Source organism: Pteropus vampyrus, unplaced genomic scaffold (assembly GCF_000151845.1).
Source record: "Pteropus vampyrus isolate Shadow unplaced genomic scaffold, Pvam_2.0 Scaffold134, whole genome shotgun sequence".
Classification (NCBI taxonomy): Eukaryota; Metazoa; Chordata; class Mammalia; order Chiroptera; family Pteropodidae; genus Pteropus; species Pteropus vampyrus.
The window spans coordinates 3901414-3925828 of record NW_011888915.1 but is presented as its reverse complement, the minus strand read 5'-3'; the positions used below and the strand labels follow the sequence as shown (position 1 = coordinate 3925828).

The following is a 24415-nucleotide window of genomic DNA, read 5'->3' as shown; positions in this document are numbered from 1 at the left end:
TTCAGAGTATCAACATAGCCGGTAATACGACTGTTGAGATTTTAAAAACTGCTTTTTGTCCTCAGGGTATATCTTGTTAGGAACAGAGTCAAATAACGATGTTTTAAGACACTTTGAAGACATGCTAGTTTATTTTTTTTTTATAATTTTTAAGGATTACTACTTTTATTTCATTTAATTTTATAGTTACATGCAGCATTTACATGGATGATTCCAAGATAAATCTACAAAACAAGACATAGTCAAAGTTGTCTAGTTTCTTCTATCCTGGCCATAACCACCAAGATTTAAATTATATAAAATTTTGTTTTTTTCAATTATAAGCAACTGCTTACATGGTATGTTCATTGCTCTTTCTTCTACCAACAGTGGCTGACCATACATTTTTTGTTTCATTTTGCCTTTTTTAATATATCCTGATGATCGCTCCACAGTATATATATATTCTTCATGCCTTCATAAAACTGCACACATACGCTATCATGTAGCTGTACTACACTTCTGAGTAACCAGTCTCCTATGAATTTGAGTTCTTTCCAGTATTTTGCTATTAGAGTCTATAATTACTAACTCTGAATGTGTCTTTACATAGTTTGACTAGTGTACCTTTGGCATAGACTCTTTAAGAGTATTACTGGTTTAGAGTAAATGCACATATAATTTTGCCAGGTACTGCCAAATTTCCTTTCATGGGGGCTGTACCATTTAGCATTTCCATCAGCATCTAAATCTCAGATCCTTTTGGAAATTATTACCCTGTTTATTATATAATTTTTAAAATGGATCTAATTCTACTTTTTCCACATGACTAGCCAGTTATCCCAATACCATTTATCATAAAGTCCATATTTCCCCCACTGATCTGAGATACTTTGTTGGCAAATAATAAATTCTCATTTGCAAGTGAGTCTATTTCTCGGTCTTCTATTCTGTTCCAATGGTTTGTCTCCTCATGTACCAGTATCAAATTGTTTTAGCTATACAGACTTCATAGGTTTTTTTTAATGTCTAATAGGGCTAGCTGTCTTGTTGTCCTTTTTCAGAGTTTTCCTAGTTCTCTTTGAAATAATCACCATGTTCAAGAGTCACTGTTTAGATGTATTCCTAAAAGCAAAAGAAGCTATGTAAAGCATTAATTCACAGTTTGGCTTTTGATTATGACAGAATCCCCTTCACTATGTTCTTAATCACATTAAAGAGGAAAAATTATAAAGGAAATGAACTAATAAAGACAGCTACCTATTGATAGCTAAAATCCTCAAATCCCTACTTAGCTTTGAATAGAAAAAAATTTAGCAAATTTCTGGTTGAATCATTGAAGTTAGGAAAGTGTATCTACCACACGTACGTTAGCTGTCACACTTATCTTGACTGAGGAAGAAACATTACAAATCTCAATGATCATCAATTTGTTAATTTCTTTTTATCATCGAACAACTCTAAATACATCTGAGGTTCACAGAAATATGTACCTGGCAATCTTCTCCAGCACCACTTGACTGATTCAACAAGTGTGCTGCATCACCCTGGTTACCACTGGCATGTCCAAGACGATGTTTCACAGGGACTTTGTTAAGAACATATGCACCTGGTGTCTGTGGTTTGTTTATCATCTGTACAAAATAAACACATAAGTGGTAAAAGTTATTAAAATGCCCGGGAATGATACAAATTTAGGACAGTGATTACTCTGGGGAGGAAGATAAGAAAGAAATGCAAGGATAGGTGCAAATAAGTAAGACGATGAATGGAATTAAGACTATGTACTATAAGGAATACTTTTCATTTTAAAAATCTGAATGCATTTAATCCAAATAAGAGAACACCTAGGAGATTATCATTATCATCAATATCTAAACAGCTCTAATGCACCGTGGTTTGTTCTTTCCTTCTTTCATCTATTCATTCAAATATATTTTGAGCAGTATGTGCCAGACCTTGTTTTAGGCACTAGGGACAGAATGAATAAAACAGACAAAATCCTATTCTCTTGGAGCTTCCATTTCAGTTTTAAAAAAAATAGAATTTTTCTATATATGGGAAAAAGTAAGACAAAAAGATGGGTACAAGGGTGACAAATTCTAACACAAAAACTAAGAAGTTCTAGATTCAGAGCTGTTCAGTGGTAAACAGTTATTATACTTCAGTGTTCAGAATTACTAAGGGTATCTCTTAAACATGAAGATTTATAAACCCTATAGCAAAAGATTGATTCTGTAGGTTTGGAAAGATAAGGCCCAGGAATTTGCACCCAAATAAGTGATTCTCATGTAGAACAGCACTTTTTAAACTTCAAGGTGCCTAAGAATCACCTGGAGAACTTATTAAAACAGATTCCTGGGCCACACCCATAGAGATTCCAATTCATTAAGTTGGGGTGAGGCCCAAGAAATTGCTCCCAGGAGAACAGATGTTGCTAGCCTGCAGAACCAACTGAGTGGCTCTGATGTAGAAGACCAAAGGACTGCAAATTGGGCAACACTGATATAGAGAGTGGGACTAGAGGACCTCTAATTCCCTGTGAGCCAGATTACCTTCTGGATACCTCCGTGTACCGTTGAAGGAGGAGACTGCTGATGAAGATGCTGTGGCAGGTGATGGTGCTGCTGTGACAGGTGACTAAGTGTTTGCTGTTGTTGCAGGAGCAGCTGTGTTGGGGACTGTAGTGCTGGTTGTTCATTATTTTCTCTATGCCATAAGACTCGAATGAATCGGTTGTTTAGAACTGCTTCAGTGCTGGAAATGGCTTTCCTGGCCTCCTCATTAGTAAGATATTGGATGAGGGCAGCTTCTGGATCTCCCTTAAAAGCAACCTGTAAGAAAAAACAAAAGCAACAACAAAAAACAGAGATATTACTGAAGAATAAAATGCATATAAGTTATTAATAAAAAATTCAGAAGAAAACAGCCAGCTAATATCCATTGTGAACCCCTTGTAAATTTCTCTATCCTCTAAAAGATGATATGCCTATTTCGAAATTATATATGGAAGAATGTTAGATTATTTAATAAGTAATTCTATTAATGTCATTTAGCCACTTAGGGGAGAGTTGTTAGATCCCTCCCTGATATCTTACATTCAAATAAGCTACAAAGAAAGAAAAGAGTTTTACATTAACAAACAAACAAAATACCCCATAAAAACCCAGAAGAAAAAAGGTGAATTTCTATATAATCTCAGGCTTTGGAAGGTCTTTGTATGTATACCGATCAAGGTAGGACCCATAAAGGAAGACAACAGATTTGACCAGTAAAATTTTAAAACTTGTCAGTCCAAACATGCCTTAAACAAAATAAATGACAAATGTAACAAGTATTTTAACTATGACAAGCAAAGACTTGGAAAAGCATTATTCTAAGTGCCTTCCTAAAAAATGGGCAAAGACAATGGATAGGTAAATCCAAAAGAACTGTAAATGGCTTACATAAATTAGAGTCTACATAGTAATAATAATTTTAAAAAAAATTAAAACAAGCATAATTTTTCACTTATGAAACTCACTAAAAAATTTAATGGATCCATATTACAGTGCTGATGAGGTTTCAGACACTTTATTTGAGAGTATTGATTGATACAACCTTTTTGGAAACAATTTAGTTCAATTAAAGTCTTAAAATTTTCTTTAATTCAGCAATGAAGCATAAAAAGTAACTAAAGATTTATCCACAAGGAGGCTCACCACAGCATTGTTTTTTGCAAATTAATAGAAACTACATAAATTCCCAACAATATAGAATAATTAAATAAATTATGGCCTATTGCTATAGACTAGATTATGCCCCTCCCCCCAGTTTATATGTTGAAGTCCTAACCCCAGTGTGACCATTTGGAGATAAGCCTTTAAGAAGCAACTGAGGTTAAATGAGGTCATAAAGGTGGGGCCCTAATTGATAGATTTGGTGGCTTTCTCAGAGATCTCTCAGTTACAGCCATGCTACCCTGAACAAGACTGATCCCATCTGATCTCAGAAACTAAGCAGAATCAGGCCTGGTTAGTACTTGGAAGGGAGACCACTTAGGAAGACCAGGTGCTATAGGCGTAAAAAATAAAAAAAATAAGGGATTGTAAGCTGACAAGGTCCTTGCAATCTGTGAGGTCAACCAAGGATTGCCTTACCTAAAAAAATAAATAAATATAAAATAAGAAGAGATCTCTCTCCATCTCCCTCTCTCTCCTTCCACCATGTGAAGACACAGCTAGAAGGTAGCCATTTACAAACCAGAAAAAGAGTCTTCGCCAGGAACCATTTTGGCCAGCACTCTGATCTTGGATTTCCCCAAAATAAATTTATATTATATCAAATAAAAATATCCCAGTCGGTGGGATATTTTATGGAAACCCAAGCAGACTTATATATCCATCTATACTAAGCAATCTAATTTTTCTACATGCCATAAAGAATAATGACCTAAGAAAAACTTAAGAGAAAAAAGGTAGTTAGAGACATTTGTATGGTCACATCTTTTGTTATTTTTTAAGCATGTGAAGCATTTTTAAAAAGAGAAAATGTGTATGTGCACGCTTGTGTGTGTGTATTCTTCTATATAAATACGGTATGTCTTCTCATCGAAGGATTAATAATTGTAACTACTAAGTGGTGAGATTTCAGTAATTTGTTTTCCTACTTTTGTTTAATATATTTCCAATTATCTGTAAAATTAAACATTAAAACTTCTGCACTCGGGAAAAACTACCTTAAAATCTCTCAAAAATACTACTTTGGCTCAATTCTTTGAAAGATCAAGTCACCCAGCACTACCTTCTTAAACTCAGTTATATAAATTATATTTTGGTTTGATGTCAATGCTAAGTAACTGAATGAAAATACAACTTGAACAGGCCTCCGAGTACCCTCAATTACAGCCTAACACCCAATCACAGATTCATAATTCCAAATATCTATCAAGTAGACAGCAAAATACAAAAGCTACAATTTGATGTTAATAATATGTTGCGCTGCCTAAAATTTTCAAAATTAAAACTATCCTTAACCAATAACTGCTTCACCACAACATAAAAACCAGTCAGTAGACAAAATTACAATATTAGAAATTATCAAGAATCTCACCTACTAGTAGAATATTAAAGCAGGTAATAAAATCATTTGTCCAGAGAAGGAACTATAAAAATACAGTAAGTACCCCAGTCTTTCAGGAAGAGGTAGCAAAAAAGAATCAAATCAATTCTAAAAAACAAATTCAGCTTAATAATTCCATCATTAAATTGGATGTACACATATACGGATGAATTTAAAACTCTTAGACAAGATAATCAGACTAATCACTGGCTCTTTAAGCAAGATGAGCTGGTATGAATATTTTCAAAGATACATAAAATACATAGATTCTGTTGCCAGTGTAGCCACATTTACCTGAATATTAACAATAGTTCCAAATTTGCTGAAGTGTTCATTGAGCTTGGTAATGTTGTTCAATTCCTGAGGGATTTTCTTGACTTCTAATTTGGTATTTGTATACTGATTCTTTCTTAAGAATCCTGGTTTACTCTGATTGTTATTTCCTTGCCTGAAAGGAATATTAATAAATCGTGGTTAATTCTCCCACGTTATGCCTAGCCAAGAAATATGTCAGCAAAGCATGTAAGGTTATACTTATTAAATGTCTTTTGTAAGCATTTAACATTCTTTACAAATTACTAAATAATTTTCACATCATTCTTATCACATGGGAATAGAACAGGTAAAGAAAAGAAAAACTGAATGTCAAAATATCATAAAAAGAGGAGGGCCAACTGAAATTAAAATCATGCTAAATAGATCTACAATTATCAAGGTATCTAACATTAAAGCAAGAATATAACATCATTTTCTTTTTATGGAGCATGTTTCAAATTCTGCAAAAGTACAACATTTTTTCTTCTTTTCTGTTCATTTCCAAAGTCTCAATAACTCTTAATTAGCCCTAGAAATAAGTAGGTACAAATTACTAATATCTATTATATTTTGTTAGCTGTTCAATTTTTAAGACATTCTAAGGATGCCTCTGGGAACTCGAACTTCGAGACACATAGTTTGATAATCATTGATTAATGACGACTCTTAATTTTACAAACTTAATAATGCAAACAAAAACAGCAATAAGATGTTACTAATTAACAAATTATCTTACTTTCCCAGCCAAGGTTTCTTTGTGAGTGGCCCTTCCAAACCACTCACAGCTCTCTTTCGGCTATCTGGTTCAAGAACTACTCTGGTTATGTTGCTATTAATTGAAACAGGAACTGGTGGTTCAGTCTGGATGACAATGTTGGCAGCTGTTGGAAACAAAAATTAGTATTACTGATAATGCATTATATTTGGTAAATTTCAAATGATTAAAATATTTAGTCCAAAAGCTAAAAAGCACTGTGGATAATACCCAACTACTACCATTTCCTTTTCAGAAACACCCAAGCAACAAGAAAAACATCAATTGTCTTTTTCTCCTTTTTTAAAAATACAATATCCAAGTTTAAAAAGTAATAGGCAACCCTAATGTAACAAATTATTCAGGCAAGGATCATCAATGGATGCAAAAAAAAAAGTGAAAAGTTGTTGAGAGTAACAAAACTTCTGGTGCCAAAGTATCATTCTACAAATTTTTTACTTTGAAATGGAGAGACTGAACAATTACCACGTTAGGCAAGCAATCAAATTTATTAGCACCACAGAGTAAAATTATTTGACTCCTGATGTAATTCAACAAGTTTACTTGGACAGGATTATGGAATTAGGATTTTCTTATTTGTCTCACTGATATTATGTTGTGCTCATATATGACTATTCTCATTCTTAGATGTAAATAAAGTGTCACAACCGCTACAATTTCAAGTGGTTCAAGAAAAAAATGTGGGAGGATTAAGAGGGTAAAGGGGGCCATATATATGGTGACAGAAGACTTAGACTTTGGGTGGTGAGCACACATGTAATGTGCAGATGATGTATTATAAAATTGTACACTTAAAACTTGTGTTAACCAATATCACCCCAATAAATTTTACTAAAAAGGAAAAAACTGTGAGAGGTGGGAGAAGTAAGGGAAAGAGAGAAGTGTACAGGCACACAAGTGAGCATTCATGCCCAAAGGTGACAAAACATTAACTGGTGAATTTAAGTGAAAGTATTTAGGTTTATTGTACTTCTTGGATTTTCTGTAGGTTTAAATTTTTTTAACTTAAAAGTTGAGAGGAAAAATCCAAAGCCAGTATTATAAATTGGCACATTTCATTCACAAAACTAAAATACTATAAGAAACAGACCTTGCAGTGGATTATCTGTGGGTGTGAAGAGGTATGATGAACAAAAAGGTAAGTAACAACACAAAACTATGCCTGTTAAATTCTGAGTATTCTCCCTAACTTTAGCAACTCCACTAAAGTAAAATTAGTAGCAAATAATAACATATGTAGTACTAGATGTTGCGGTAAGAATGGGGGTGGGGTGTGGTATGTTCCATTTCATCTGTGTGACGGTCAAGAAAATTATGATTTCGATTCGTTCATTTAACATATATTCCTTGAGCATCTGCTATAGCTCAACAATTGTATTACATCTTGGGCATAAATGAGTGAATAAAATAAATATGATCCCTGCCCTGGCAGGGCTTGTGTTTTCAGAGGATAATGGATGAGAGAGCAATTGTGATGATGTAAACCATCCTAGAATTTGAGGTGCCATTATGTCTTTCCTAAAATAGTTGTTATCATTACTACCCAACATTGCCTAATGATTTTCTTTACTGAAGTGCTTTATAAAAAAGTGACTTGCCTGAGATGACAAAGCAAGTCTGTTGTATAAAAACCATGTAACTTAATTTCTACACTGTGAGAGATTAATGGATTATTGTATATAAATGTACAGACAGACCAGGCTAGTGACAAAGGGAAGACCCAAAATTCTGAGAATATGATCTTCCCACTAATATCAGGTAATTTGGAACAATATATGCTGTATAGCGTAGAAGCTAAGAGCACATTCTTTAGAATTAGACAGACCTGGGTTCAAATTCCAGTTCTGCCATTAATAGCTATGTGACCTGGAGTAAGTACTTCAACCTCTCTTTAGCCTCAGTGTCTTTATTTGTAAAAAGAAAATAAAGCTAGTACTTCTCTTAAGAAGTTCTTGGTGAAGAATATGAAACATATAAAAGTATTTGGTTTAGTCAACACAAAATTATTGGCCTGTAGTAGTAACAGTGTTATCAGTGGCAGCAAAGAAAAGTTAATAAAATCAAGATAGGTAAGAGCAGAAAAATGTTCACTATATAATTAAATCAGAAAAATATTGTCACGGTGGCCATGGCCAGTCACTGAAATTAAAAATTAAATATTGGAAATTTAACTATAACAACATGAAATTGAAATCTCATCAAAGTCTTTAACCAAACATTTTTGACGGGAGGAAAAAGGAAGGTATCGACTCATACTAAGGCAAATGCTTACATTTAATTTTTTAAGGTTTGTGACTATGCTTTGCAAAGGTCCTAACATATGGTTGTAATCATAAACACTAAAAATGGTAAAATAATTTTATTGCAATGTTGTGGGTTCTCAACTGTTTTTAGTGCAAAGCAAACTTCTTATGATACAAAGTAGGCTCTTAAATGATCAGTTCTTTGAGGGCAAAGGACCGTGTCATTTCATCTTTCTATGCCTAATATTTAACACAGAGCCCAGAATATAGCTACTATAGCCTAAAGTCCTACAAAAACAAAAAACAAAAAACAAAAAACAAATAATGTTAGTATTATTTTTACATAAAATACTTTCTCATTATTGCTTTAAAATAAAATCTGGAGACAAAGATATTCAGAAACATTTGCGATGACTATATAGCACCCTTCAGAGACAATGTGTAGTATAGTACGTTAAGGCCTCACTGAGGTCAGAAATGTTATACCCAACTTGTATGTAACACATAGCACCAGAAAAATTCTGAGTGCTCTCACCTCTTGGATTTGCATCCATATCTCCAGATGTTAAGCCAATCAGGTTTGGGCGCTGTGTCTGTGTTCTTGAAAAGAACTGTCTGTACTGAGATCTACCAGAACTGGTAATACTAGGAGCTTCTGGATTATAACCATCTGGTTCGTATGTATCTGAGGGAAAATAAAACAACAAAACACATAACAAATCAGAGTATTTAAGTAATTTCTCATTACTATAAAGTAACTGTAAAAAATAAATTTTCTTCAACAAATACAATTATATCAATCCATATATATTTTTCTTTTGAGTTACAGTATATAGATACATCTATTCGAAGTGAAAGACATAAAAATGCTCCATCACAAGACAGTTATAACAAATCCATTTTTTTACACAAATCCATTCTTAATTACTAATATATTTCCAGATTCATTTAACTATTTATTTTTATCCTATATATTAATCACCTAATCTTCAATGCATATTTTTGAGAAATTTTCACATACATGCAATACCTTATTTTATAAAAAGAACTAGTTGAGTTTCTTGTTATCATATCTCACCAATTTCTAGATACTCTTTTAATTAATCAGGTTACCTGCACTTTAAATTGGAGAGATAATAGCTTGTTTCGCACATAATACATATTTCAAATGTTTTATTTCAAAAAACTAAATAAATTTTATATTTATCAATGTAATCAGTATCTTACTATCGCATCTATGCCACTTTTATCACATCCCGTGTTTTCTCTATAACTAAAAACTTAATTTTTAAAATTCTAATGCTAAATAAATATTTTGTTAGTGTTAACAAAAGTTCTGAATGTGTTGATCTCCAAATAGTATATATCCTCTTCAACTAACGTAAAATTAAAGGGTTAAGATTAAGCGAAGACACTGATTTTCACAATTGTGATTTAGAGTCCTTGTCGTCTTATTTTCCTTAATGGAAAAATTCTTTATGTCATTCATATTAAATTTCAGCTACAAGATCTTTATTATTGGCCAATCAGTTCTATGATTCAGAGTATAAGATAATAAAATTATGATAAAAAATGTTTTCAGTTACCACTTGTTACTCTTGACAGAAAATCTACAGTTAAGGCTATAGAAAGTTTTAAGAAATTACGTAATCAAATGACCTTGTTCTTTAATTCCTGGGAATACAGAGAACCCAAGAAACAAAAGTTCTTAATTAATTATGATAAACTGAGATCTAAAGGCAAAGGGAGAAATATTAAAAATTTCATGACACTAAAAAGCATTCTATAGGTCTTCAAAATGTACATATTAATAGGAGAAAAGAGATTTCAAGAAATCACTACATTATATAATCAATACAACAAGAGGCAGAGGTGGAAAAAACAGACAAGTTTATCCACGATCAGCAACCAGATATTTTCATTTTGAAGAAAAATTAATCTAGTTTTTCTTGTAATATATAACGGATTAGAAAACATACAAGTAGATAGTCTCTTCCTATCTATCAGATTGGAAACTAGTTTAATGAACCAGCAGGACTTTTGCTACCAAGGCACTGAAAGTAAATACAGAGGACACCAGAATGATAGACACACAAGAGGCCTAATCATCTAACAGCCACTAGAGACAAACCAAAGAAGTAAAGAAACAGAAAAAAAAAAAAAACAACTAAGAGCTTTAATGGGAATTTGTCACAGCAAGTCAGGATGCTAGGTCATCTGTTAGGCTGGCCAGCTTATGGTACAAAAGATCAGAGAGGTGGATGGCCATCTGTAGCAAAGCTTACCTGGGACCAGAGGGGTGGGGCTGGAGACTGAGGTATGGTACCCAATGGAGGATCCCATGAGGTTTCGAGGTGGCACCAAACGAGCTGCCAACAGAGGAGGCGGTGTCCCCAACTGAAGTCGCTCAGATGCAGCAGCACCATGTTCACGAGAGTACATGGGCTGTCCTACAGAGGAAAGAATAGGAGGGCAGCTGGGATTGAGAGTCACAAGCTTCTCTTAGGTAATGATGTACTTCCTGAGATTTGAGTCAAAAACAGAGAAAGTACACCAACAGAAACAGTATTCAAGAAAGATGTTACTGAGATTTTAACTCAAGAAACAAGACATGTAAACTGGTTAGAATGCACTTAGGTATAAAGCAAGAGTAAGAATTAGGTAGTATGACTGCATAATCTTCATAAGCTTAAGTGGAATAATTATGGCTAATTTTACAAAAAACTGAACAATCAACCATATCAAGTTATCAGACAAAGGAACCCTGAGCTATTTTTCATATAGAGTCTTGTATCCAATGAGACATGTGGTTATAAAACAAAAACACTCCTCCTCAAATTCACATAATTTTAGGTTGGCACAAAATTTTCTCCTGTATCTGGGAGCAGAAAAAACAATAATAAAGGAACTTAAAAAAAGAAAGAAAGAAAAACACAATTATAATGTCACAGAGAATAAGAAAAATGTTATCCCATGAGCAGGTAGATAACAAATACAGAGAGAGGAAAAAAAGGATAAAACCCTAGATAAACAGACCAGCCACTATACATATGAAATTATCTCAGATATTAAGAACCACTTTCTGAAAGAAATCACATTGAAAGTGTGATTTTTATATGTTTACGTAAGAATGTCACAGATAACGAATCCAAATTTTATAGAACAAGGTTAAAAAAAGAAGGAATAAGGAGCAAAACCTCCATCTGGCTCATTTAATAGTATCACTTTCACTGACTACCCCATATAAGACCTATTATAAGATTTACTCAATATTTTATATCTAATGTCAGACATTCACTATGTGACATAAAAAAGTGAATTTAGAATTTTTTAACACCTGATGAAATGTCTTTAAAAGTTGTAAAATTCCAAAAGATTTTTAATACACCTTAACAGGACAAGCCACAAAGCAATCACTCGATTTCATAGTAAATGTAAAGGGAAAGCAGATATGCTAAACTTTACTACCCTTCTCTTCCAAATATAAAAAAAAGGAGGTGAAAATTATACTGTAAAGCAGACTACATTCTGTATGCTCAGCACCAATCCTTTCAAAGGGTGCTTAGAAAAGGATCAATCGTTACACTGTAAAAACAATTTAATATATCATCATTGACCTGAAAACAGATGTGAGAATGACCTAATAGAGAATCTCTTGCAGAATGTAGTGCATTAAAGAGAAAAACGGGAAGTACAATCTCAGTCCATGTGACATTTAAATTTGATACAGCATTCAATGTACCAAGTGTATTTAATTAATAACTATTTCAAAGTAAATTGGAAAATAAATTATCTCGAAGTAGGAAGTATATAATCCCATCAATAAAATAACCACCCCCCCACCCCCCGCAAAAAAGAAGAAAAGAAAGAAAAAGCCAAATGTGAATCTAATTAAGTCTCTAGATCTAACCTTCAATTTACAGGAAATACAGGGGATAGAGGAATGTGTTAAAAGACACCAGGAGATGTAATGTGTCAAGTCTAGATTACAAAAAAATTCTTCAGAACAAATAATCTTTTTTTTTTAACAAATACTAAGGGGAGAAAAAAAGAGGTAGGGGAAATTGTTATAGATTTAAAGATATATCAATGAAATATAATGTGTAATCTTGTTTGGATCCAGTTTCAAATGCATCAGCTGTAAAAGGGCATTTATGATACAACTGGAAAATGTGAACACTGACTGGATATCTGACAACAGTAAACTGTTATAAACTTTTTGGGGAGTGTGATAAAGTATTAATTGTGTGTGTTTAATCTTTATCTTTTAGAGAAACATAATTAAGTTTTTACAGATGAAATGTTATGTTTGGGGCTTGTTCTAAAAAATCAAGTCAGGAGTTAAGTTATAGATGAAGCAAAATTAACCATATGCTGATAAACACTGAAGCCAGTAAATGAGTAGGTGACGATTATTATAGTATTTGCTCCTCTTTTGTGTATATTTGAAATTTTCCATAACAGTTTTTAAAAATAAAATAGGTTACAATAATGGTAAAACTGAGCCATTCACAATTATATTCATTCAATTTAGTTTTGATCAATGCAGAGTGTGACTGGAAAATTCTAAATTCAAAAAATGCCAAGTTAATATTCCTATCTTAAGTTGTTCACATATTTTACATGCCTGATAGCAACATTTTCACATTCTTATTGTTAACTCTAGACAGCTGAAGATAGCCTTTATTCAAATTAAACTTTAGCTACTCTTTGTAATTTTCCTGATTTTTGTCTTTTAAGAGTATTCACAGGAAAAAAAACTTGTTTTAAACTAAAAGCTAAATTAGAAAAAATATAAAGCTATATCTTCCAATTATTGGCCATATTTACCATGCATCTTCTCTATTCGAACCCGGGGTCCCTGGTACACCCTCTGTAGCTCCAGGGCCTATACCATACCTGGCGTATAGTAGGAACTCAATAAAGAGTCACATGAAGAAGAGTTGAAAGCTTATTTATTAAAAGTTTATTTATCCCAATGACAATTATTTCTTTGGATGTTATGCATTCCACAGAATTAAATGAGGAATCTCAAGTTCAGGAATATACTCTTCGAATAATTTTACATGGTTAATAATAAATTAATTTATACAAATTTATTTGAAGATTGACAACTGCCTTCAACTTAAAAATTAGTCTCTAGAATCCAAGATGATATATATTCTTTTACTATTTTTCCATATAATTAGTACAATGAGCTTAGCAGTTATAAAATATTTCTACTATTTCTTCTTCAAAGAAACAAAAGAAATAGACCAAATTTAAGGCAGAAACAGTATACTTAAAAATGGCCCTGTCTACGGCCATGCCACCATGAATAAGCCTGATCCCGTCTGATCTCGGAAGCTAAGCAGGATCGGGCCTGGTTAGTACTTGGATGGAAGACCACCTAGGAAGACCAGGTGTTGTAGGCGATTAAAAAAAAAATCCATCATGTTTCTGGGCAAGAATGGTCAATGATGACCCTACTAAAATGTTCTAAAGCAATAATCCACAAATATCAATGAGAAGGTATTACTTTTTACTGGTCTGAGATAAAATGGGAAAAAATATGCTTAATATTTCATAAAATCAAATGTAAAAGGATGGTCCTTTATTCTGGCACTGTCTTTTTTGATGTAAAAACATTTTTAAAACTGAAATATTAGTTTTTTATGTACAGTCGTTAATGTGGCAAAATAAGAGGCTGCTAACAATGTTGGTCCCCAAAATTTTCTTAGAAATGTTACCAGCCTCTGAAAAACAATTTGGTATTTCTGTTCTAAAAGCCTTCACTGATATACCACAAGATAGTCTTGCTTTCAAAAATAATACAAAAATGGTTTTCAAGTAACATGAGGTCAGGTATCTTGTTCATCTTGGCTCCCTAGGGTCTAGCGCCATGTCTAGCCCATAGTAGGTGCTTAATAAATATTTGCTGAATTAATGAACATTAAAAGCAGAGTAAATGAAATAACTATCAGCTTTTTAAAAATTAAAATCAAAATGGAAATTTGATAGTCACAATGCTAAATTTTAAAGTATTAAAATAAATAGTAATTGTCAGTTTTTTTAAAAATTAAGACACTATAGTAATTCAAAGGCTGTGAAACACTAAGTGTGAAACAGGAAAAACAATTACTTGAGTATCAGATATAGTTTCTGTTCTCAAGAAGCTCAGGTGAGTATAAGATCTACATACATGAAAAGAAATCAAATAGTAGGCCTATGAACAATTATGTCATTATGTAACAAATGCTTTTTGGTACTGCAGGAGTTTAGAACAAAGTCATTATGTTCCCTGTATACTTAAAAAATTTGGGCCTTTACAGAATAGAAGAGCATATTACAAGGAATGAAGACAAGAAAAGAAAGTTCTGTCATGACAGGGGCACAGACAGGGTAAAACTGGCATAACCAAAGAAGGTGCATGCTGGGGAATAGTGAAGACACATTACCAAGAAGGGAGGAGTAAATTACAGAATGAGTTAAAAGTCACACAGAAAGCTTCATCTACCGTTTAGAAGGAAATAAGTGGCTACTAAAGAGTTCTCATAAGGAATTCTCATTGTTGGTGTTCTCAAGAAAATTAGCTTAGCACCATTATCAAGTGTGACTTAAGGGGGTGAAACATAATGGAGTAAAGAAGATAGTAGCAATAATCCAAATGTGAGGTGATTTCAAGAGTAGATTAGGGCAGAATCCACAACAGGAATAGAGAGAAAGAGACACTTCAAAGAAAAAAATTTTTGACTGACTACATATAAAAAAGGCAAAGCAATGAGACATGTTATGTCAAGGTTTCGATTCCAGGTGATTAGGTAGGTGTTATTTCCACTGACAAATAAAGACCAAGATAGTGGAGGTAGAAACTTAAAGAGAAGATAATAGGTTTGATTTCAGAGAGGCTGAAGTTTAAAGAGGTAACGATAACTACGGTATTAAAATAACTAATCCTTATATATAGCTTACTAGATGTCAGGTACTATTCTAGATGATTTATATGTAGTAATTCATTTATTCCTTAAATAACCATAATGAGGTAATAGTATTATTTCCATGTCACAGAACAGGAATCTGAGAGGTTAAATAACTTGCCCAAAGTCATAATGACAGTAAGTGATGAAACCAGAATTTGAACCTGGGCTTAATCACTTTGCTGAATTGCCTCTCCAAATCATGACAGAGATGAAAAAATGTTTATGATAAAAAGTTACATAAAAAATGAATTTATCCATAAAGATGCCCAGCTGTATAAAGAAAATCTCACAGTCTTCATATTCTTAACAAATACTATCTTATTTTCAAGTTTTTGGAGAAAGAAATTTTTAAAAAGTCCTTAGTAAACTAAAAAAACAAAAAAAACCTTGAGAAATAAAAAAAGAATTAAGATTCAAGAAAAACATATTACAGTTAAACCTTAATGTCACAAACAGCCTAACTGCTAAATATTACATTTTAAATGATGCTCTCTACCTTCAACATACAAGTTAAATAATTATTAGGCACATTTTATCCAACCTTTGTATACTTAGGAGATGAGCCTTATGTTTTGGGAATTCAGTCAGGGAAACAATTTTTTAATAGAAGCTTCAAAATAAATTTCCTGTAGAAGAGACTAAATGTTGCTGCTCTACAGCAGAGTAGATTCTCCAACACAGAAGGCCTCGCCTTTCTCTCCCATTAACACACAAAATTAAAATATGGCTATATAGCATAACCACACAATAAATTGCCTTGTAAACATAAATATAATTTTTATACAGCACAGTCCATAAGAATAGAAATGAATTATATTTTTAAAAGTATAACACCTGGCTTTTCCATACCCTAGCAATTTTAAGTCAAAGAACATTTACTTACGTTCTGATACTGTATAAAGGAGGTTCTGAGGGAGAGGAGGAGGTAGTCTTGCTCCCACTGGTGCAAGATTGGGCACTGCACTTGTCCCAGGCTGGTCACGGTTATTTATTAAGCTTGACTGTGTTATGGGTGGTCCTACAGATAACAAAAAGTGAAAGACGCGGCATTAATATTTCCTAACTAATAAAAATACTCACTATACAAATACTAATTTGGATATTCGTACTTAAAATACCGACTTTGGCTTAGAACAGAATCAAGGAATTTGATATATGCAGGCTTAAGAACTGTGAGTTACATAATTAATTAAGTGACATTTTAGTTCTAGAATAGATAAAACTAATCTAGGGTGAAAAGAAAGCAGAATTGGTTACCTCCAAGTGGAAAACAGCTGGGAAGGGACTTGAACAAACTTTCTAGGGTGATGGTAGAACTCTTAAGTTAGTAATAAACATGTTTACATGTACTAATCGACTGCAACGTATAGTGAAATACATCAAAAATAAGAATGTAGAGATGAAAGATATATGATAATACAAATAGAGTAAAATGTTAATTGTAGAACCTAGATGGTGAGTATACTGGTGTTCAGTGTATAGTTCTTTCAACTTTTCTGTTGCTTAAAATTTATAACAAAATAGTGGGGGAAAATGACATTCTTGGATATAACTTTTAAAATAGGATAACATTTATTGTGAGAATTACTATATATGAAGATACTTTTTCACCTAGGAGTAAAATCTCAACTTGAGCTTTACGATTATTCCATTTATGTGACAAAATTAAATATTCACAAATGCTAAGTTAAAAGAACCATATTTCTAATGACCAAATCTATGCATTAAATATTTCGAAAGCTTTATCAATTTTACTGAAATGTATTCTACAAAAAATGTTGCTACAGGAAAGATAGGTGAATGGTAAACAGAATCATGCTAAACTACTTTTGCAACTTCTTGAGTCTACTATAATAATTTCAAAACTAAAAATTAAAAAAGAGAAAATTGAAAAAAGTACTTCACTATCGAAATTAAATGACATTTTTTAAAATAACAATTTGCAATCTCTTAGCAATGTTTAATGTCATCGAATAGGTATTTTCTTTTATTTTTGCACATATGTAAACCGCCCATCCCATGATTTTTTCAATTATATTTAAAAATTTTAGTCTTAACTATGTATAGTGTCTGATGGGTACTGGACTTTATTGGAGTGATTACTTCATATGTTACATGAATGTCTAATCACTACGTTGTATACCTGAAACTAATATAGTATTGCATGTCGACTGTAACTGAAAAATAAAAAAACCTTAAAAAATTTAGTCATACTTCTGTTTCTGATAAACTAGCAACTGTTAAGGTTTTTTAAATGATCATTTTGAATATCTCTTACTTTTAATTTTGGTGGATGTGATAATAGCATATTAATTACCATTTTTAAAAAGAAAAAACAAAAAAGTCCTTATCAGAGAAGAGATTCATAGTGAAGTATATACTGATAAAATGACACCTGACATTTACTCCAGCAAAAGTAAAAAAGCCAAAAACATTGGGGGGGGGCGGGAATAAATGAGACAAAAGCAGCTGAATATTGATAATCCATTGAAATTAGATGATGGTACGTGTGGTACATGTTATTATTCGACCTCTGTGTATATCTGAAATTTTCCATGATAGAATGTTTTAAATATTATTTCAATATTCTTGAAATTTCCTTTAAAGACTGGGAAATTTCACTGAACTACTGGTATGTTCTTTTTGTTGTTGTTCTTTTTTCTGACATCTTCAAAACACTGGCTTCCTTAAGATGCTCTCAACTAGCAAGATTTTGCTAGTCAATATAGGTTGGTCCACCACTGATAAAATTTACATTTAGAGGGACTACAAATAATGGAATATAACGATGAATAAAAAAAAGGAAACAGCACCTTAATTACAGGAACATATTCCAAATTCTACTATTAATTTACTTTTAAAAAATTTTAACTCTAGTATCAAGTTAACTGAAAGAGATAGGTTCTTCTAAATATGATTCTCTGCTAAAGTAGTAACTACTTGGTGAATATATACTTACTTGGTATGGGAAGCACAACAGAAGGTGGAGGTTGGCCATGTCCTTGGGGAACAGGAAGTCTCATATTGTGGCCAGGACCTGGCCCTGGACCAGGACCTGGGCCTGGGCCAGGGCCTGGGCCTGGGCCAGGTCCTGGCATTGGAGGCATTAACATTCCAGGAGGCGGTGGAGGAGGAAGCCCAGGAGGAGGTGGAGGGAAAGGAATCATGCTTGGCAGAGCAACTTCATCAACAACCAGGGGATCATTTCCATGATCAAACTGACAAAGGTCACCAAGTACACAAAATCCTCTTTCTGTGAAAAAAAAAAAAAAGAAAAGAAGAATCTTATTATGATCTACTTAGAGTTCAGAAAATAAAAAAAACAAGTCACTGAAAATACCACCAATCTGATTTACAAAGAGATTTTTTTCTTCAAGGAGTCTAAACCCTTCTTGGCGTTTATTCTGTTAATCACCACATATCCCTGAGGTCGGGGCAGGTTTACTCTACTTTCTATACTATGAGACTATGACTTGTTGAGTTAGCAAATAACAGAGTCAAGAACAGGCTACTAGCCACTAACCTATTTGCTATCAAGTTTTTCTAATAAAAATCCAGATATTTTAAATAAATATCAATTTAACAAAGGCTGGGGGTGGAAGAAAATAAGGGACTTGAACTAGATGACCTAATTTCCACTACCGACTTTCATGGTATTATTCTCACGCAACCATTCTTGCTTAATCTACAAGTTGAAACTTTAGCTTAAAATATTTAAATGTGCATCATGTACCAGGTTATTCACTGTAGCACTATTTATAACAGCAGAATATTAGAAGCACCCCAAAAGTACCTCGACAGGAACAGGTTAAACACATTTTTATACATATACAATACTAAGAAGCCTAAAAAATTATCGAGGAAGCTCTTTACGTATAAATACGATTGTCAGGAAATATTGCTAAGTGAAAAAAAAAAACATGCAAGAGAATGTGTATACTAACATTTATGCAAAAAAAGAAAGTGGGAGAGAAAATACGTTTCTGTTTATGTACATATGCAGAGACTATGTTTGGAAAGATACACAAGAAATTGATAAAATTAAATTGGCCTTGGAAAGGAGATCTCTGTCACTAAGAGACCAGGGTCAAGCTGAGGTAATGCCTGAATTATGATTAGATTCTATTCTGTACTTAAAAATAAAGTGTTAATATATATATTCTATATTTACATTAAAAAATGTTATAATGTCTGTGATTTGTTTCAAATAACATAGGCCAAAGAGAAGTGTTGGGAGTATAGATGAAAATTAAATTGCCTATGCGTTAATCACTGTTGGTGTGAAGTCATGGGGACACTAGGGTTAATTATACTATCTTGTCAACTTTTATAAATATTTAAATATCTCCATAATAAAAGGGTAAAATACATGCACATAATATAAACACTGGTTCATTCATTCAAATGTAAAGTCAGCAAATAACAAATTCTCAGCACCAAACACCACACAAAGAGATTATAATTCCTAGTGTGTGCCAAATTTGTGGTATTTTTTTGTGGTATATTTACAGTGTTTGAAGTAACAAGAACAAAAAACAAAGGGTCAAATTTGAACATTCTCTTTACAAGAGCCAAACTACTAAATCGAACAAGTAAATAAGCATATGCCAAAAGACATTCACCTCTTCATGCTTCCCTTTTAATAAAATCTGAACTACAATGAAAAGGTATGCAATATTAGCAACATCTGCTTTACTAAGTACTTTCGAGAACACAAAAGAGAATTTTTACCATCATAATCTCTGCAACGCCTCTTTGGTGGTGGGTTTCGACCAAAAGAATTGGAAGAGCTATGATTGTTATAGTAATTAGACCAACTCTCCGTTGTGCTTTCTGAGTGGTGTGCAGGTGCGATCACAGTAACCGTGCTGGGAATAGACTGGGCCCCAGAGGAATACTGCTCAGAAGAGCTTGGAGGTGGTGCAGACACAGGCACATAAGAACTCTCCAAGTCGTTCCTTTCACTCTTGAACTTGGATCTTTCCCTGTGCTCTGCTTTATAGACAAAATAAAAACAAGAAGCAAATAAGATCAGACATTTGTTCTCAAACTGTTTATTTACTCACTTACAAAACAGGAAAGATGAGAAAATTGAAGTAAACTTACTGAGCTATCCATATTTCACAGTGTTCTCATCATTAATATATCCTAAAAGCAGGAACATCAACAATAGGATATACCTTGACCAATAACTTGGTAAAATCATCTTTTATAACATTAATATTAATACGTAATGAAGAAAGACATGCTTCACTGATATTTAAAAAAAAAATGCCATCCACAAATTGACTTCTAAACTGATATCTCAGGAGATCAGTGGTTGGGACCCCAGTAATACACATACACTTAAATGTTTTTGTTTTTAATTTTATAACTCTAGGCAACTTTAAAGCAAATAAATTCTTTCTTGAGGGGTTGGCGGAGAAGGGCAGGCAGGCAATCCTCTTCCTCCAGTGATAGCTTTGTTGATTAAAGGACATTTGTTTCAAATAAACAAATGACTTAAGTCTACACATGTATATACTGTAATACACTTATGCATAGCTTCTTTTCATTCAAACTCCTTTGACTCTATCCCAAGAATAGAGCCCTGTCTTTGTAACAAAATCATTATTAAGTTTTGGCAATAGTTTCAGATTTTACATTGCTCAGACACATTAAAGGTACATTTGCCTTTAAGGGAAATTCTGGTACTCCTGTGATGTAGGGAGATCAGCGACTATGGAGTTTTTAGGGGGACGCCTCACTGACTCACCAACATTCCTATTTGGATCCCGGTCTTTGCTGCGCCCCCGGCTTCGACTTCGACTTCGACTCAGTCCTCGGCTCTTACTCCGGCTCTTACTCCTGCCTCTTCTCCAGTCATACTTCTCACGGTACAATTCATTCCGCTCATAGTACCGGTCATAGTCCCTCCACTTGCCATCTTCTCTTTTCTTCTCACGTGTCCTATAATACACAGATATAAAAGCCATATGTACACTACAGAAACCAAGTCTGCAAACTAAAAGGCAGTACAAAATAGTCTCCCTAATTCATCAAAATTCATAATATCTATGTTTTAGAAAGCCGTAAGACCACCTCTAATTTCTCTAATCCACTATATAAAAAGAAACAATATTCCCTCAAGTACACTGGGTGGGGAGAAATGGAAAAAAAGAGATGAATCCAAAGTACAGGGAGAGGTAGGGGGAAAAAAAGGATACTTTAAAACTAGAAAAAAAAAGGCTCAAAACAAAGTTTCCTAAACAAAGACTAATTTTCTGATGGTTAGGCTGATGGTTCAACATATAAATTGCACTACTTAGAATATAAAATGCTATGGATGATTTTAATACTAAGCATCCCTAACCAAATGGAACATTTCATTATTACTCTCTAAGGAGACTGCTCCCACCCCTGAGCTCTTGGGGAAAACACCTAATGATGACTGTTTATAAAAAGAGAAAGTATGACAAAGACAAAAACAGAAAGAATGAAAGGAAGAAAGGTAACATTCTCTTTCTTTAATCAGTTCAGAGAGAGAGAAGTCAGTGCATATTTTGAAAATCCTTTTAATGCCCTTGTAAGGTAACTAAAAGTGAGTTAATGTCTTCCTAATTAAAGATAAACACGAACCTTCGTTCACTAGATTCTGAACGAGTCTTCTGGGGACTAGGATATTTCTTTTTTCTGCCATCTCGTTCTTCTTCTGCTGGCTCCTGAAATACCTATGTGAAACAAGAACAGTCACCCTATAAATTACAAAACACATCCACCTGATAATCTTTCTGGCACGAAAAGGGCACAATAAATAAACTAAAATACTAAAGTCAAATCACATCCAAAAAAGTTTGGCAATAGGTAATAATAAAACATGCTGAAATGACAATAACAGCATGTTAATTTAAGGTAGAGAATAGCAGTGTAGGCAGAAAACAGCAATTCAGTCTTTAAATTCAAAGAGCAGAACCAGCATATCTCTAAGAATCACTTAGTAAAATAATCTTTTCCTAATCATAAAATACACTCATATATATAACTCATTTGAGGAAGATTTAAGATTTATTTCATAGAAAAGGTTTCAGGAACAAAAGTTTAAGTTAATGAATGCTATAAAACTAAGTATTTCATATGAATAATGGAAAAATGGTATTGGAATTAATGAAAATGTTAAGGCTTTTTCTAAAGCCTAACAGTTAAGATCGACCAAAAACAGAGAACTAGTGGATTTTATTATTGTTTTTAAACAAAAGTTAATCAACAAAGCAAATATATAGTCTTTATTAAAGATAGGTGAAATAAAATCATTTGCAAGAGTTAAACAAATGCTCATCTAATGGAGAAGCTCACTTACCCAAATCAGGAAGTGAGTGAAAGGAACAGGACATGACAATTTAATAAAACCCAGGCAACATAAAATGGCAGCCACAATATGGCAACCATATGGTGCTGGCAAAAACATCATACAATCATTAGATTAGGTTTAAAAATTATTCTCGCTACCAATTGACAGGAAATACAGAGGATATATTACTCCACTGGGATGCAATCAGCAAAATCCAGACAGTAAAAAAAGCTACAGGACAAATGATTCATTTTCTTCAACAAGATAAAACTTTAAGGGAAAAAAGGTGGGTGAGGGAAGGAATGAGATATATACAAGTAGGTATAAAGGTGGGGGGGTTAAAGATTAAGAGAGACTTAAAAGACATCAATCTTTAAGTTGATGTTTTTTTCCTTCTTTTTGCTTTTCTGCATTTTCCAAGTATTTTTTGATGGACATGTATTAATCCTTAATGAGCAAAACTATTCTTGAAAAGTCAAAAGATTCAAGAGAAATAAAAACATAAGACCACACAAAAACTTGTGCATGAATGTTCACAGTAGCATTATTCCTAATAGCTAAAAAATAACCACTTGCCTATCAACCCAAATATCCATCAACTCACGACTGGATAAAGAAAATGTGATCTATTCATAACAATGGAATATTATTCAGACATAAAAATGAAGTACTGACACACGCTACAACCTGAATGAACCTTGAAAGCATTATACTAAGTGAAAGAAGCCAGTCACAAAAGACTACATATTGTATAATTCCTTTTATATGAAATGTTCAGAATAGGCAAATCCATGGAGACAGAAAGTAGATGAGTGGGTGCCTAGGGCTGGGGTGGGGGAGTGGGGAGAGACGGGAGAAGCCTTGGAGGGTGATGATTACACAATTCTGAATACAATAAAAACCATCAACATTTGTATACTTTTTAACAAGTGAATTGTATAACTGCCCATAAAAATAAGATTATTAAAGCCAAATGATGGTATATGGGGGCTCGTTATTAATCTGGCTTCTTTCAAACATATTCATAATAAAAACATTTTATAAGTTAAATAATCTGTATTCTTTTCTATTTTAAATAAAATTTCTAGAACTTCCTGTGATGAGGATGTTTTTCCACATTTTAAACTTTTATTCTGAAATGTGTTATATGGAATTATACTGCCTCATATTTCTTGAATTAGTAATATATACATAGACTTCCTACACCAAAACCTCTTACCAACTTTGATCCTACTATTCTAAGAATATGAAAAGTAGATTTCTTTATGGAATCAGATTGTGACCAGGCATGCTAATTTTAAGTTTTTCTTTTTTGTTGTTCATCAGACCTAAATTTTTCCACTTCACATCTATTAGACACGTCTGATCATTACACATATATTTAAGAAGCTTTAATTATTATGTTGGTCTATCATGGCTACACAAGTCTGAGAGAGCCTCCATTCCATTGGACCATTTTAGATATAAAAGTGTATTAAATAGCTTATATGAATGGGGAAGGATTGGCCTTGGGCTGATGATTAAGAGTGGGTGATGAATACATGGGAATTCACTATACTATTCTGTCTCCTTTTAATGTATATTTAAAATTCTCTATATTAGATTTCTTCAAAAAATAAAAATGAAATAAAGACATTTTCAGGCACACCAAAGGAGGGGGGAAATTGTGCCAGAAGTTCTCATATTTCTAGTCACTCATGCATTGGATCAAAGAAAA

General features: G+C 33.1%; 1 protein-coding gene and 2 pseudogenes across 5 annotated transcripts in view; 2 read left to right on the top strand and 1 right to left on the bottom strand.

Moving 5' to 3' along the window:
* The window catches only part of RBM27 (RNA binding motif protein 27), a 58033-nt gene that overhangs the window by 19394 nt on the left and 14224 nt on the right, over positions 1-24415 (bottom strand). For 2 of the 5 annotated variants that reach the window (XM_011367480.2, XM_011367479.2), the window contains exons 4-14: positions 21990-22081; positions 21127-21320; positions 20103-20363; positions 18331-18624; positions 16255-16389; positions 10698-10862; positions 8948-9097; positions 6131-6275; positions 5374-5527; positions 2535-2813; positions 1473-1613 (exon numbers count right to left, since the gene is read on the bottom strand). In XM_011367480.2, the coding sequence (XP_011365782.1) occupies positions 1473-1613; positions 2535-2813; positions 5374-5527; positions 6131-6275; positions 8948-9097; positions 10698-10862; positions 16255-16389; positions 18331-18624; positions 20103-20363; positions 21127-21320; positions 21990-22081 (2010 nt within the window). Of the gene's footprint in view, positions 1-1472; positions 1614-2534; positions 2814-5373; positions 5528-6130; positions 6276-8947; positions 9098-10697; positions 10863-16254; positions 16390-18330; positions 18625-20102; positions 20367-21126; positions 21321-21989; positions 22082-24415 lie in introns of all 5 variants that reach the window. The other 3 variants (XM_011367478.2, XM_011367477.2, XM_023534922.1) reach the window with 2 other exon arrangements.
* LOC111744410 lies at positions 3923-4041 on the top strand (annotated as a pseudogene).
* LOC111744387 lies at positions 13708-13826 on the top strand (annotated as a pseudogene).